Source organism: Pinus tabuliformis, chromosome 6, assembly GCF_031772625.1.
Source record: "Pinus tabuliformis cultivar Carrire ecotype Pingquan chromosome 6, CPIR1, whole genome shotgun sequence".
Taxonomy (NCBI): domain Eukaryota; kingdom Viridiplantae; phylum Streptophyta; class Pinopsida; order Pinales; family Pinaceae; genus Pinus; species Pinus tabuliformis.
The window spans coordinates 1232922281-1232938785 of record NC_142292.1 but is presented as its reverse complement, the minus strand read 5'-3'; the positions used below and the strand labels follow the sequence as shown (position 1 = coordinate 1232938785).

At 39.4% G+C, this 16505-nt stretch overlaps 1 protein-coding gene across 3 annotated transcripts in view; it reads left to right on the top strand.

The window, feature by feature from the left end:
* Positions 1-15447, top strand: part of AGD5 (ARF-GAP domain 5) — a 70662-nt gene extending 55215 nt beyond the window's left edge. The window contains exons 7-12 of one of the 3 annotated variants that reach the window (XR_016259225.1): positions 13176-13380; positions 13499-13806; positions 13903-14175; positions 14345-14403; positions 14571-14829; positions 15101-15447. Coding sequence is in view for 2 of the 3 variants with exons in the window: in XM_089425817.1 (XP_089281943.1) it covers positions 13176-13380; positions 13499-13806; positions 13903-14175; positions 14345-14403; positions 14571-14763 (1038 nt within the window). In the remaining variant the exon portion in view is untranslated. Of the gene's footprint in view, positions 1-13175; positions 13381-13498; positions 13807-13902; positions 14176-14344; positions 14404-14570 lie in introns of all 3 variants that reach the window. The other 2 variants (XM_089425817.1, XM_089425823.1) reach the window with 2 other exon arrangements.
* Positions 15448-16505: the final 1058 nt, after the last annotated feature.

Below are 16505 nucleotides of genomic sequence, written 5' to 3'. Positions count from 1 at the left end.
TAGATTTGTATAGTTATATGATGTTTAATTAATATAGTTTTATATTGTTTTTTCAAATTATGAACCATATTGTTTAATTAATAAATTTAATATATTAGGTTTCATAATGTTTTATTAATCTAGCTTATATTGTTTTATTGACCTAGATATAAATTGATTTATTATTAAATTTAATTTTAAATATGAAATTTCTTGGAAGTCTTGAGTTCTAAACATTATTTAAGATTTAAAGGTAAGCCTTGGTAGCTACAGGTCGACACTTCTACCAGAAGCATGAATATTAAGGATGAGAGAGGGGGGCAAGTTAAGACAAGGAAATGTGGGAGGGAGAAGGGGGATGTGGAGGGTGGGGGGGATAACTTTTTTTAAGCAGAGAGTTCCAATTTTTACTAATGTCCCAGCCTCCATCCCTATTAAGGTTACTAGGATGTTTTATGATTTCAATAGCTTCACGAATTTTCCTCTTGAAATGGTGTTCTTCCTTAGCAACGACTTTGGTTTCTTCGAGGCATATGTGATGGTTAGTTTTTCCTACATGTTCAGCTAGGGCAGAAGAGCGAGTTCTTTCTTTACGGATGTCAGTGCTATGTTCTTTGAGTCTTATCCTTACCGACCTGCCAGTTTCCCCTATATATTGTTTTCCACATGAGCAGCTTATGACATAAACACCTTTCCCTTGAAGCTGATCCTGGCTGTCTTTAAGAGATTTCATATTTTGTTTGATAGTTGAGAGGGGTTTGAATGAAGTTTTGATGTCTTTATTCTTGAGAATTTTGGCTATCTTGTCTGTGACACCTTGAATGTATGGAAGGTAGGCGTTAGAAGTTCCAGAGTTTATTGTTTTGTTTTTATTGCTCCCAGTCTTTGCCTTATTAATGGCTTTGAGGATGTTTTTACTATTGTATCCTAGGTTGGTGAAAGTTCTTTTCAGGTATGTAATTTCTTCATCATTGTGGTTATCATCAGAAATTCTACAAGCCCTAGTGAAGAGGGTCTGCAGAACCCCCATTTTTTGAGCTGGGTGATGATGTGAGTCAGCATGGAGGTAGTTGTCGGTATGCGCTTTCTTTCTGAAAACTTTATGACCTATGGAACCATCTTTGTTTCTGATGAGAAGAATGTCCAGGAAAGGTATGCAGTTGTTCTCTTCTACTTCCATTGTAAACTTGATGTCCTCAGATATGCTATTGAGATGATTTAAAAAGTTATTGAGTTCTTTCTCCCCATGAGGCCAGTTGACACTAGTGTCATCTACAAATCTGACCCAGAACTTGGGTTTTAAGGGGTATGACTCAAGAGCCTTGGTTTCAAATTTTTCCATGAAGAGATTGGCGACAATTGGGGAGAGAGGGGATCCCATAGCAACACCCGAAGTTTGTTCAAAAATTTCACCATGGAAGGAGAAGAAGGTAGAGCGGAGACAAATTTCAGCTAACTTTGCCGTTTGGGGGTCAGCTACTTCTTTGATTACTTGAATAGCTTCATCAAGGGGGATTTTGGTGAAGAGTTGGACTACGTCAAAGCTAACCAGTTTGTCTTCAGGATCTAAGGTTGTATTTTTAATGAAATTGACAAATTGATTGGAATCTTTAATGTAAGAGCTTGTTTTGCCCACTAGTGGGGATAAGATGCTAGCAACATATTTTGCAAGTTCATAAGTGGGGGAGCCTATAGTGTTGACTATAGGTCTTAAGGGAACATCTTTTTTATGCACTTTAGGGGCTCCATAAATCCGGGGAGTGATTTCACTATCAGGGGTAAGGCGCTTTTTTAGTTTATCATCAAGATTGGTTTCTTTAATGGCTTTCTTTACTAGCCTAGTAATTTTAGAGATGGGGTTTTCTTCAAGTTTTTTGTAGCTCCCACTATTATATAAGTGGTCTTTCATCTTGTTTACATAATCCTCATGATTCATAATGACAGTGGCGCCACCCTTGTCTGCTTTTAGGATGACAATGTCCTTGTTATTTCTTAGACTCCTTATGGCTTTGAGCTGTTCAGGGTTTAGGTTTCTCTTGGGAGGTTTAGCTTTTCTAAGGATGACAGCGCATTCTTGCCTAACTAGCTCCTTGTCTTCACTGCTGAGGGTCTTGATTCCATCTTCTAAGCTGCAAATAATTTCTTCATTAGGGATTTTGCTGGGGGCCAACGCGAAATTAAGACCTTTGTTAAGGACCTCGGCTTCTTCTTTGTTTAGCTCATATGAAGAGATATTAACTACTTTCTTGTTTCTGGATTTCTTATCAATGTTTTCCGTGCTGTTAGTTATTGTATTATGGATTGCAACGCTATTCCTCAGGTCGTGAACAGTTTCCCTAAGCTCCGCTGTTGCTGAGGCTGAATCGTTGCTCCAGGGTGTTTCGATATCGAGGTTGCTCTTATCAATGAAAGGTTTTGTCTGAGGGACGTTCTGCGCAGTCAATTCTTTTGCTGAGATTGAAGCTTCATGATTTAACGTTTCAGTTTCGGTGTGAGCGATGTCAGTTCTATCAGTTAATGCTTCAGTTTCGGAGCCGTTCCTTTCCGCGAACGATATCATCAGAGGACTGCCCGGTTCATTAGCGCTGTTTCCTACATTAGTTTTAGACTCAACATCTAATTCCTGCGGTAACGCTGCTGCTTGGTTCTTAAACGCGCATGATGCTTCTCCGTGTCCAGCGTTAGCTTCTTCAGGACCGGCATCTGTTACGCAGCTGCGTATAGTAACGTAATGGATGTTTTTATCTTCTGCACCTTTCTTGTGGTTTGCATTGTAAGGTTTTTTGCTGGTGCTGCTGCGAGACTCAGAACCGAATAATCCAGATATGTGTTCACGTTGATCAATGCCCATGTCATAGTTCGATTGCCGATCCAGCTTCTGGAGCTTTTTTATATGTCTTAATTCTGCGGATTGCCTTTCTTTGCTGGCTTTAAGCGCTGCGGAGGAATCTATGATTCTCCAGAGGTCTACTTCGATTGCGGATGCTAGTCTCAAGTGGGATTTGAAGGCTGCTGTGGATAGCTTCCACAAGGAGATTCTGGTTTTGCGAATTTCTAGGCGAATAAGAGATTTACTGAGACGATCAAATATTTTGTGGTTTTTGCGGGTGTGTAATCTGTGCTTTATGCTGGCAAAGGGAGGGGTAAGGTTGGAATCGCGACATTGCTTGAGGAAGTATAGATCTGATTCCTTTCTCTGTATTTTGACCCTGGTTCTTTCGAGATTTCGTATCTCTTTCCATATATCCCCTCCGTACAGGGCAACTATTTTGGATTGCAGGTTTCTGTGGAGTGGTTTTTGAGAGATTGAATTCGGATAATCCACAGTGTTCATCTTTTTCTTTTTTGTCGACGTTTCGAGTCTAGAGCAAGACTCATCATCAGGACTTGGTATACAGAGAAGAGGAAAAAGAGTTTGTGATAAATATGGAGAAGGATGACAACGGGGAAGTTTTAGCCGACCATTGATCATTCAATAATTTATTAAATTTATTAAATTTTATTATTTTTAACCTATTAACTGAATAGCCCTAAACCTAGTCTTACTGCTGAATAAAGGTGAATGATGTTGTTTTATTAATATTCATTTATAATTTATAAGTTTATATTGTATAATATAAATAGATCTTGGTTGCTTAATTAGTATAGTCCTATTTTGTTTTTAATTTTGGTGCCTATTATTAACTACGATTAATAATCTAGGTTTTATATATTTGTTAGCTTAGATTTAATAGTTTAATAAACCTAGATATATATTTTTCTATGAATTGTATAATTATTACATATTTGTATGGTTATATGATGTTTAATTAATATAGTTTTATATTGTTTTCCAATTTTGAATTATATTGTTTAATAAATAAAGTTAATATATTAGCTCTTATATTGTTTTATTAATCTAGTCTATATTGTTTTATTAATCTAGTCCATAATGAATATTGTATAATTAATTAAGTTTTGTATTGTATAATTTATATAGATCTCTGTTGCTTAATTAGTATGGTCATATTTTGTTTTAATTTAGATGCTTATTGTTAAATTGACTGTGATTAATACTCTAGGTTATATATATTTGTTTTACTAGCTTAGATTCAATAGTTTAATAAACCTAGATATATATTCCTATGAATTGTATAATTATTATAGATTTGTATAGTTATATGATGTTTAATTAATATAGTTTTATATTGTTTTTTCAAATTATGAACCATATTGTTTAATTAATAAATTTAATATATTAGGTTTCATAATGTTTTATTAATCTAGCTTATATTGTTTTATTGACCTAGATATAAATTGATTTATTATTAAATTTAATTTTAAATATGAAATTTCTTGGAAGTCTTGAGTTCTAAACATTATTTAAGATTTAAAGGTAAGCCTTGGTAGCTACAGGTCGACACTTCTACCAGAAGCATGAATATTAAGGATGAGAGAGGGGGGCAAGTTAAGACAAGGAAATGTGGGAGGGAGAAGGGGGATGTGGAGGGTGGGGGGGATAACTTTTTTTAAGCAGAGAGTTCCAATTTTTACTAATGTCCCAGCCTCCATCCCTATTAAGGTTACTAGGATGTTTTATGATTTCAATAGCTTCACGAATTTTCCTCTTGAAATGGTGTTCTTCCTTAGCAACGACTTTGGTTTCTTCGAGGCATATGTGATGGTTAGTTTTTCCTACATGTTCAGCTAGGGCAGAAGAGCGAGTTCTTTCTTTACGGATGTCAGTGCTATGTTCTTTGAGTCTTATCCTTACCGACCTGCCAGTTTCCCCTATATATTGTTTTCCACATGAGCAGCTTATGACATAAACACCTTTCCCTTGAAGCTGATCCTGGCTGTCTTTAAGAGATTTCATATTTTGTTTGATAGTTGAGAGGGGTTTGAATGAAGTTTTGATGTCTTTATTCTTGAGAATTTTGGCTATCTTGTCTGTGACACCTTGAATGTATGGAAGGTAGGCGTTAGAAGTTCCAGAGTTTATTGTTTTGTTTTTATTGCTCCCAGTCTTTGCCTTATTAATGGCTTTGAGGATGTTTTTACTATTGTATCCTAGGTTGGTGAAAGTTCTTTTCAGGTATGTAATTTCTTCATCATTGTGGTTATCATCAGAAATTCTACAAGCCCTAGTGAATATTATCCGAGTGGCGCAGCGGAAGCATCTGATGGCCTACCTAAAGATCACTTCAATGGGAAGTCTGGATCAAAGGGTGGAAGGAAAGGCAGATGCCTTGTTTGTAATAAGTTTGGCCATTATGTGAAGGAGTGACCGATTGGTAGGGACACATCACTTGATGATGATAACAATCATTCCATGGACATCTTCAATGATCGGAGGAATGACAGGTAATGCAGGTCATCAAGGAAATAGCCGACTCTTCAAAGAAAGCAAGGAACCCCAGGTATGAAGAATCAAATGTTGTTTCTGATAAGATAAAGAAGCATTATCTTATATTGGCCATCTCCTCCAAACTCTTTGGGAATCTGGCTTATTGATTGTAGTGCTTCAAGGCACTTCATCGGATAGAAGGGTGCACTCTCTAAATTGGTAGAGATGGAAACAATTGTGGGATTATACTTGGAGTCAATGTCACTTATCCGAGAAATGTTGTAGGGAATGTTACCTCCCAATTGAATGAGGGTAACTCGATTCGTTTACAAGAATCTCTTTTATGCACCTGATCGCAAGAAGAACCTAGTGTCCATTTCGACAATGGAAATCAAAGGTTTCAGGGTGGCATTCATCGATGGAAAGGTATGTGTTTGAAACTAGAATTTTCAAAGATGCTTTTATTTAGGGTTGGCAATTTGTAGCAAGTTGCAGGAAGTCATTGGGGACCATGTCAATTGACACATCTCATCTATAGCAGCAGAGGTCTGCTTATTATGGGGCCCTACCCGATGTGAGTCAGATGGTGACAAGGATGCCTGAATTCAAGAAGAGCATGAAGGTACATGTCCAAGATGTATCAAAGGAAAATCTTACAAGGGGACCATTCCCCTCATGTAGCAAGTTCACAAGTTTGGAACAACCCGAGGGGTTTGAGATTCATGATCAAGAATCTCATGTATGCAGGTGGAAGAAAGCCCTTTATGGCTTGAAGCAAAAGACCTCGAGCTTAATATGAGAGGATTAATAGTTGTCTGATGAAGCTGAGATTCACTAGGAGTGAAGCTGATCCAAACCATTACTTGAAGGTTCTGGATGATAGACCTCTCATACTAGCACCTTATGAGGATGACCTCTCTCTCACAGGTGCAGACCCTCTCATTTGTAAAAGTAAGAGGGAGTTGGATTACGGATTTGGAATGATGAACTGCAAGCCCGTGACTACCTCGACGGATCTTAACTTTTAGAAGCGATGTGGTAGGGATGTTGGACCTGATTTGGGAAATGCCTCAGAGTTTCACAAACTCATTTTAGCATTGATGTTCTTGGTGAATTCCCGTCCGGATATATGTTTTGCAGTTAGCATGTTGAGCTCATATATGGTTGAGCCTCATTGGATTGGTGCCAAGAATCCTCTGAGATATCTTCGGGGCACAAGCTCTCATGGATTGAGATACACTGTCGGAAATGTGAAGCTACATGATTATTTGAATGTTGACTGGGCAGGCAGTGTGGAGGATCGCAAGAGCACCTCTTAGTGTTGGTTCTCTTTGGGGGTTCTGCTTCGATATCTTGGATGAGCATGAAGCAGAAGACGGTTGCTTTGAGCACCACTGAGATCAAATACATAGCTACGAGTATGACCTCATGTGAAGCTGCCTGGTTGAGGAAGCTCTTCAGTGAGTTGTTTGACATATGATGGTTACCACCGTGATCTTCTGTGACAACCAAAGGGGGATTAGACTGTTGTGGAATCCGATGTGTTATGATCGCTCCAAGCATATAGACATCAGGTACCACTTTATCTGGGATATGGTACATCGATGAGCAAGAAGGCTCCATCGCATTGGGACTGATGTGTAGGTCACGGACATTCTGTCGAAGCCCCGAGGAAAAGTCAAATTTGTGACTTTATAGAACGACTTGGAGTCGTTGAGAGACCCTCTTATGAGGGTCCTGTATGATGCATGCATTGAGCTCTGGGAGCTCCGAGGGGCTTGGGTACTTCTTGGAACAACAAGCGACCATAGGGCGACTCACCCTCCCCTAATGGTGTGTTGTGTACAGGGTGAATGGTTCAGCCTTCCCCTATGATACCCCGTGGTGATTTATGGACAGGATGAGTGGTTCTCCTGTTGAGGCATCCTACCCATGCAGTCTGGGACTCATGGGAAGTACCTCTCATTTGGCCAATGAGTAGGGAAATGGGGTTAGGGACCATAGTAGTATCGATGGATGCATCGTGTATCTACCGTACTCCCTATGCTAGGATGATCGACATTGATCTGCGATCAATTGGAACTGACTTCCGGTTAGTAAGAGTGATATAGCTCACTCTCTCTTGGAACTGATCTGAGATTAGTATGAGTGGTTTGAGACACTCTCTTGATATTGATCTGGGATCAATGAACTGACTTTGGGTCAGTATGAGTGATTCAAGACACTCTCTTTTGATATTGATCTGGGATCAATGAAACTGACTTTGGGTCAGTATGAGTGGTTTGAGACACTCTCTAGTGATATTGATTTGGAATCAATGAAACTGACTTCGGGTTAGTAAGAGTGATATAACTCACCCTCTTTTTGAATTGATCTGGGATCAGTGAGAGTGGTATGACACACTCTCTTCATATGGGACTGAATTTGGGTTAGTAGAGAATGGTATGAGACATTCTCGATCAATTCTTCTTCTTCATGGTACAATAGAGTAGAGTAGTGTAGGGCACTGATGGCAGAGATAGTACAGTCTGGCAGATGGATCAGCAGATGGAGTTCTCCCTAGTTGAGAGGGAGTGTTAAAAGTCGCAACTAGGGCCAAACTCCATGTGGGTCATTTTATTTATGGCAGCTGATATTTTTCTTGGATCCCTCTCATCGAGAGGTGTAGGATTGATCTAAAGATCAAAGATCATCCGATTCCGATAAGTTTTCATGAAGATATGAATTTATTTGTGTTAAGGGACAATTCATCAAGGTCGGCCAACAACCAAATAACCCCCATGTGTGCTCAAACGTTTTAGTATAAAAGGAGGTGACTTGATAGTCATTTGAACACACACTTCACTCTTAATTTCTCTCCACTTGTTTTGGGTTTTAGTGGAAGAGAAGTCTAAGAGGAGGAAGCCCTAGACGCAGGAGGAAAGGAGCCTAAGCATGCAGTCTAAACACAATCCTAGCACAACCCTAGCTTATGACAGCTCTACGCATGACCTATAGGACGCAGTCATGTTGTGAAGGAGATGCCCTAGCCCTAGACACTGTTTAAAGCAGGCACTATAGACGCAGTCTTGAAGGATGATTATCATTGAAGAGAGGCACCTACGCTGCCCTAAAGGAGACCCTCCTACGCTGTGTTAGAAGAGGCCTTATCATAGATAAGGAGACTTCCTAGTTGCGGTCAGGAAGGAGAAACCTTATCACAGTCATAGAGACATTAACGCAGTCATAAAAGAAGACCTTAACGCTGTCTTGAAGGAGAAGCTTTAACATTGTGAAGGAGGCTTCCATAACGCTGTATGGAGAGGCCTAAACACAGGTCTAATGCTGCTGTTCTAGAGTACCCTAGATGCAGTCATGGAAAGATAAAATCATAGGCATACGCTATTCTAAATGAGGCTATTCGTCACAGCAAGGAGAGGCTTAAATACATGGCCTTAGGAAGTCCAATGAAGCTCTAAAAGAGCCCTAGACGCAATCAATAAGTAGAGATCAACTTACAGCCAGCTGTAGTCCTAATAAATGGATTCTAGTCTCACCCTAACTATTGGTTATGGAGAAATCTGGCCGCAACCATTATGGGGTTGGCTTATTGACTGTGGGATAACATTAAGGCTACAACAGTGTGCCCTAACAAACAGGGTTGGAGCAGCATGGACTGCCGATGTGTGAGAGTAGGTAGGACTATTGATGGCCTAACCTGTCCATGATGAAGGCTACCCAATCTATTGTTTAATGTCAATCAATGCAACAAATAGAGAATCGTCTAAACATCATGATGATGCAGTTCAGGAAGGTACAACAGTGTGAGATGTGACAACATTGTGATAAGGTGCGGCATGATGTGGAATGCTGCTGCATTATAATGGGCATCATGACGAAGTGTAGCATGTTGTGTGCAACACTTGCAAAGTGTTGTACAATGATAATAAAGGCTACAATGAGATGCAACATGATGGGCACAATGAGGTACAATATGAGGCAACATTGGTGAGTGCAGCAAGATGGTAAGGTACATCAAGATGATGTAGTACAGGAAGGTGAAACAGTATGATGTATGCAACATTGTAATGAGGTCCAACATGATGATTGGGTGCAGCACAGTGAGGTGCAGCACAATGATAGGTGTAGCATGATGGAGTCACCTTGGAGAATCAGTTGAAGCAAAATATCTTCAACTGAGTTTAGCTACCTCATGTATCATCTTCTTAGAGATGATCTATGCTCTTATTTAGATAAGTCAAAGTGTTGACGTCAGTTGTATATGTACTATCTCTCTCTCTCTCTGCTGAACGATTGAAGAACAAATAAGAAGAATTGATAAAGCGTTTCCCCACATTGGGGTTTGTCCCTGGCTAGCGCCACATCTTGTGTCCTCGTCTTGGCTTGTCTTCTGCGATTTATGTTTTTGTTCTATCTGCAATTTATTATTTTTCTGATGCGATTGCTAATATGGAAAAGGTATTGAGCTAACTGTGAAAATTGAAATAAATTGCTCTAAGCATAGAACATACCTAAAATTAACACATATATTATTTACAAAAATTATCATAATAAATATGAAAGAGTCAATAGTTATTAAAAGTTAAAACTACTAGAAACTAGAAAAGACAAGTAAATCTATCATTTACAACTTCCTCTTGCCGTTGCGAATAATGTTTAATTTTTGAGAAGGTCATGGTGGGCTTCTAAGAGTCTCATCTTGCATAGTCCCACGACCAGAACCAGAAGGAAAATGCCCTCCACGATGTACATGGTGGCGGCGACATCAAAGGAACAAGACTTGGAACTCGAGCACTGCTACTGGATGGTGGGGGTGGCATGGTTGTTGCTTCATCTTCATCTCTCATAAGTTATGCTTCCAGTTCTTCAAGATGTATAATGCCATCCTCCAAATTATCATCCTCTGGGTGGTTGTCCCAAATTTTATATGTTGGATCCTCATAAGCCCGATCACAGTAATGACTCAACAACTTCAATTTGTAGTGCACATAAACCAAGCTTTCTGCCTGATTTTCATTGAGTTTGTTTCTTCTCACGTTATGTATGAAGCTGTAGGTGCTCCAACACCTCTCTGCAGAAGAAGTATTTACAACTTGTGAGAGAACTTTTTTTGCCAATTTTGGCAAAAGTCCCATGCTGCCATATGCTTCCCACCGTGTGAGAGCATCAAATCTGTCTCTATCTTTCATTGCACGCAAAGAACCAAACAAACCAGTGCAACTGAAGTATCTGCCTAATTCAAGACACAGATTAGCACACTCCTCCCTGTTAGGTACCAACTTGTCTAATGCTTCCATATATCCTGTAGATACCTCTGGATTTGTATGGGGTTTGACCCTAACCCCACCCCTAGGTGTAGGTTGGCCCAACCAAGATGGAGAGTAGTATTTTGGCATAAGGATATACGCCAAGGCATGTAGTGGAACATTAAGTTTATTCCACCGTGTACACACACAATTGTGAATCAGTGTATACAAGTTGGGATCATCTTTCTGAACAATATCTTTTATTTGCCCCAACATGGTATCCATCTGCTCATACACCTCCACAATCACTGGTTTATCTGTATCTGCAAAACGAATCATGTGATAAATGGGCTTGGTGAATTCCAATACTTGCCTCACATGTGCCCAAAATTGACCATCAAGAATGGTCTTCTCCACTTGTTCAAAACCTTGCTTGTCAGTTGCATTCGTAGCCCTTTCCTGTAATACCTGCTAGTGTGGACTTGATACCATGCTAGCCAATGATTCTCTTGCCTTCAAAAGGCACCTAAAGGTGAGGTAATAGGTAGCAAATCTAGTCTTCACAATCTTCAAAAACTCCAATCTTAAGTGACTGCGGAAAAGCCCATGGATATTGCTATGATTTGTAATAAATTTTATCATTTGTTTCCCTCTCTTGTACAAATCACCAATCCATTTGTATTGTTGGTTTTTGTTCTTAATAATATCATGCATCAAAAGGTTCATTGTGTGAACCAAACACCCAGACCAAAATATGTTGGGGTATTTATCCTCAATAATTGCTCCTGCTACCTTACGTTAGCAACATTATCAATGATGACTTGGATAACATTGTATGGCCCAATACGTTCAATTGTTTCAAGTAATGGTTCTGCATTGTTGATGTCAGTCTTGAACTTCTCTTAGTAATCATATGCTGAAAGAAAGATGGCACCACTAACAGACACAACAAAAACACTTATCAATGACTTGCCTTTTACATTTGTCCATCCATCAGATACAATGGACACCCCATGTTCAGTCCAAGAATTTGTCATTCTACTCAAAGAATGTGATATTTGTGCTTTTTCACGATAAAATCCAACGGTTGTAGCCTTGTCATACCCAGGGCTTTTGTATCCTTCAGGGGCATCATTTATGGCAGAAACCATTTCATGCCAATAAGGTGAGCGAAGAACATTGAATGGTATCCCACATGCATAGAGAAACCGGTAAACTTTTGAATCCACATCATTCCTACACCCTTCATCAAGGAAATATGATATGGTTCTACACCTTAAAGAAATGTTTGGTGACCCTGTGCCTCCATATCCAATGCCATGGGAGGATGCTGAAGGAGTTCTTTGTGCATGTTGATGTGATTGTGAGCTTGGTTCAAAGAAACCCTTTGATTTTTTAGATTTGTATTGGGTTCCTCCTTTTCCCTTGTGTATTTGGCTCTATCTGTTGTTGACACACTTGTACAAGTTTTGATTCCTATTGCTTTATCTTCATCCCATGCCCTTTTCCCACAAAGGTGCCTTCTTGCACGGGTGTATGAACCTGTGTAAGTTTTTTTTCAATGGGGGTAGTCAAATTTAGTGGTTCCACCCCCTTTCCCTGCTTCAAGCCTAGAAACTTATTTCCACAATGGGGTTTGGTTTTGTTTAGTTTTTTGGGCTGAATCATGTTCACTCTCTTCCTCCTCACCAAGGTATTCCTCTCCGAGGTTTTCATCAAATCCACTATAACCCATTTCTTCATCCTCTTCTTCATGCTCAACCCCCCTACTCTCCAACACCATAATAAGCAAAAAAGGAACCAAGAAGAAGAAAATTCCAAGCCATATAACCATGATGTTTGAAATTTGAAGTTTTGAATTTGCAAAAAATGGAGGAATGGGAATGGGAAATAGAGAAATTACTTATTTATTTATTTAGCAATGAACATAAAAAAATGCTAGATTAGAGTGTAGTTCCTACCTCTTTGGCCTTCAATCCCAAGCTCCAACCTCCCCTTACAAGCTCCTCAAGCTCCTCTCTCACCAAGCTCCTCTCTCCGAGCGTCAAACTCTCTCTTGCTCCAAACTCTCTTGCTCAAGCTTTCAATGGATGAAGTGAATAATGGGAGGGGAGAGAGTCTATTTATTTTTTTCTCCCTCCTTTTCCTCTCTTCTCTCCCCTTTCCCTCCCTTTTCTCTCTCCTCTCCCCTTTCCTTCCCTTTTACTATCTCCTCTCCATTGCCGGCGTCGCCCTCCCTCTCATCCGTGGCCCTTTTTTCTGCCAGCCAGGAGCGTATTTTTAGAGGGGGAGCGCTCGGGAGTGATCGCTCCCCCTCTAAAAAACACTCCCCGGAGTGTACGGGAGCTGTCAAAGAGCGAACACTCCTGAAAATGCTCTGGCGAAGGCAGGGTGCGGGGTTTTTTTTTTTTTTGGTTGGTTTGGGAGCGCGAATTGGGAGCAGGGGTGGGGGGCGCTCCCCTGCAACCCTATTACACCATTAAAAATGGACTGTAGCTTAGAGTAAGAGAGAGATGACATGAATGCAGTTATCTTTTGTCGCAAACATTTTGGAGTACTTCATTCTAACACCAATACATAAACTGAGTTGCTGTTTTTGGACTAATTTTCTTTTTTTTTTGTAGCAGGCATTGAAAAGTCCTGCAATGCCAGTCATTCCAGCTCCTAAGAATTCATCACAGCCTGTACAGTCTGCTTATGTAGCTTCTGCCAAGAAGGTTGATGCGGCAACAGATCTTTTTGACCTTCTAAGAATTGAGGAGCCTGCAGAAGATGTTGATGGGTCATCTTCTCAAGTAGATGATGACAATTCCTGGGCAGCATTCCAGTGTAAGAATTTCCCTTTTTAGGGTTTTTTTCTTTTATTTAAATAGTCTGGGTGGTTGTTGGAAGTGTAGATTAATGCATATTCTGGTCAGAAAGTTTCGCTAAATTATTCTGTTTACAGCTGCAGAAGCATCCGAGTTGACTGTAAAAAATGATGTTACAAGATCTTCAGAAGATAAAAATGTTATTGTGTCAGGATTGGAGGATCTATTTAAACCATCTGCTGCTATCCATGATAGCCTTGTGAAGCCTCAGCCTCAGCCTCAATCACACTCTCCGCTTCAGCCTCAGCCTCAATCACACTCTCCACTTCAACCTCTATCGCACTCTCCACTTCAACCTCAGTCACAGTCTCCACTTCAGCCTCAGTCGCATGGGCAGCTCCCACAAGCTGCAAAGAAGGATGATATTATGAGCTTGTTTGAAAAGGTGATTACTAGATTAGCATCTGTGTCTAATTTTGAGTTGAGCAATATATGACTTTTTAGCGTCTTGAGGGTTTACTCTGCTTTTCTTTGCAAGCAGTCAACCATGTCTTCCCCATATGCATTACATCAGCAACAGATGGCAGCACTTTTTGCTCAACAGCAGTCCTTGTTGATGACTGCCATTGCATCATCTGGTAAGCAAGCACCTCTGATCCCAACTCAGCAACAGCAGTTACCAAATAGTAATGCCACCAAACCAGTAAATGGTCTGGGATTAACCATTGAGCAAGCTCAGCAAAATGCCAATTTTCAGTTTCCAGGATCTATGAATAGTCTGGGAACACAGAATGGACTCCGACCATCTACTCAGGTAATTCACGGTTCTCTACCTAGTAGGATATTTTCTTCCCTCTTTGCTTTGAATCCTTTTGTCAATCTCAAACTCTGGTTGGGATTTTGTTTGTGCTGTCTCAAATCTAAGATTGTGCTTGTCAATGGATTCAATCTGAAATATGAAATTGCACTTATCTTGCTAACAGGTAGGTGGATTTGTACAAGCAAGCCTGCCACATTCTCAAATTTCCGTTGGAGCTTCAGGGTACTGCTTTACTACATATATATGAGTTTCTAGCTTTTCTTGTGTTTATTTTTTTGTTGGCATATCAGAATGCTTCTCATAAAGATGTGAAGGTTTTGGATGAAACTCTTATTATTTTTGATATTCTTTATTTGCATATTTATGAATAAATGATTCTCTTTTTACAGCATGTACAATATGCCTATTCCTGGCTTTACAACGACCTACAAGTTCCCTGATTCTTCCATGATTGGACCAACCACAAGTGTTTCTGGCCTTGCTAACACAAGTCCGTTAAAGCCTGTCTCTGAAGCTTCAAGTTCGTCGGGAGCCAATTATGACTTTTCTTCTCTAGTGGCTGGAGAATTATCAAAACGATAAATGCTCTTTGCTGGAGATTGCTCTTTGGAGAGACGAGTGGCAAATGCTCAAAAGAAAATGTCGGAGGTTGATCTTCCTGACTTGAAACATTCTTCAAGAAATCAAAGGCATGATTTTTATAGGCTGCAAAAGAAATCCAATTCACGTGAATTTTATTCATTTACAATGGCTTAGGTTCATAATAAGTGTGTATAATGTAATTGTTGAGATAGATGCAGGTAAGTTACAGCTTCATAGTCAAAGTCTTTGCTGCATTAAAAAATTGTTATATTTAGTAAAAATGAAATAAGCCATCGACTTTATACCTCAAAACCGGTCATCTTTTCTCCCATGTCAGGTGCGGTTTAGTCAAGGTCAAATGACTAAGTCTCATGGACAAGTGCTACAGCCTGTCACACGCGTCCCGTTGCTGATATTTGTTTTATGTTGGATATTGTTCTTTAGTTGACATTTAAAAGCAATATTCTCAAGCAAACTAGAAACAGTGACGGGGCATGTTCAGAGACATATTTTTAGGAGTGGATATATGTTTTGTTTGTTTTGATTCAATCTGGGGTATTTTAATTTGTATCTTGCAGTCACTGTCCATGGCAGTAATGATTGCAATTGGCACATGAAGTTGTGAACTTATGTAACTTATGTATGGAGCATGGAATGCAGATCATTAATTTACCTTGAAACTCATCTTTTGTTTGCAAATTTTGCATTTTTCTAAACTTGTATACAAAATCAATTATCACACTCTTCCTTGTTCAGGGTATATGAAAATAAGCAAGAAGTAGCAAATATTGGTGAAGGGAACAAATTATCCAACTACTTGGAAAACAATGTGTCCATCTTACTAGGTCTACATAGAAAGTGCATGTGCAAGAGCAAATTCTTTCACAGATAAATTGGCAAGAGGAATACAACCCATTCTCACCCATCTATTTGGATGCAACCTACCCAGTAACATGGGCACTTGGAAAGTTCCAAGGCATTGAAAAAACATGGAAACTCGATATACATTCAAAATTAATGTGTAGAATAAATTGGACCTGAATGTTGAGTATAAACTGGAAATACGGTGAACTGTTGTTTTCCTCGACTGTGATTGTAGATTTGTTGATATTGCTGACAACGAGTCACCTCATGGCATCCGCTTCTGCTCAATCCTTTGCAGTCGAGCATTCCCAGACAAAAACGTATTTAATTTCCACCACAAAGGTATAACTAAAGGAGACCATGATGATAAAGTTCAATATTTAATGTCCATCACAAATGTATGGTTAATGGGGAGCATAACGATAAACTTCATTTGTCTTGTCAGCAAGGCTTGGTTTGTTGTCAGCAGGCATTGGTGTGTTGTAAAGGAGGGGTGCTGTTATTTCCGATCATGTTTATGGGCGATCTCACTCAGTAATGAAGTGTATCAAAAAGGTTCATCTGAATCTAGCATTATTAGACAAAACATATTTAGTTCCTCTAAAATATCAATAGAGAGAATCCATTTGCTGGTCATGAACTTTTCTTATGGACATACATTTCCCTAAATACATGGTTCATCTTCTGGATCTTAGTGTGCACTCTGTTTTTCTATGCGTAAGAAGTTATGACTGGGCAAGTTATAATTTTTAAATTCCATTATAATGAGCAGTCAATCTGTTTTTCTATGCGTAAGAAGTTATGACTGGGCAAATTATAATTTTTAAATTCCATTATAATGAGCGGTCAATCTGTTTTTCTATGCGTAAGAAGTTATG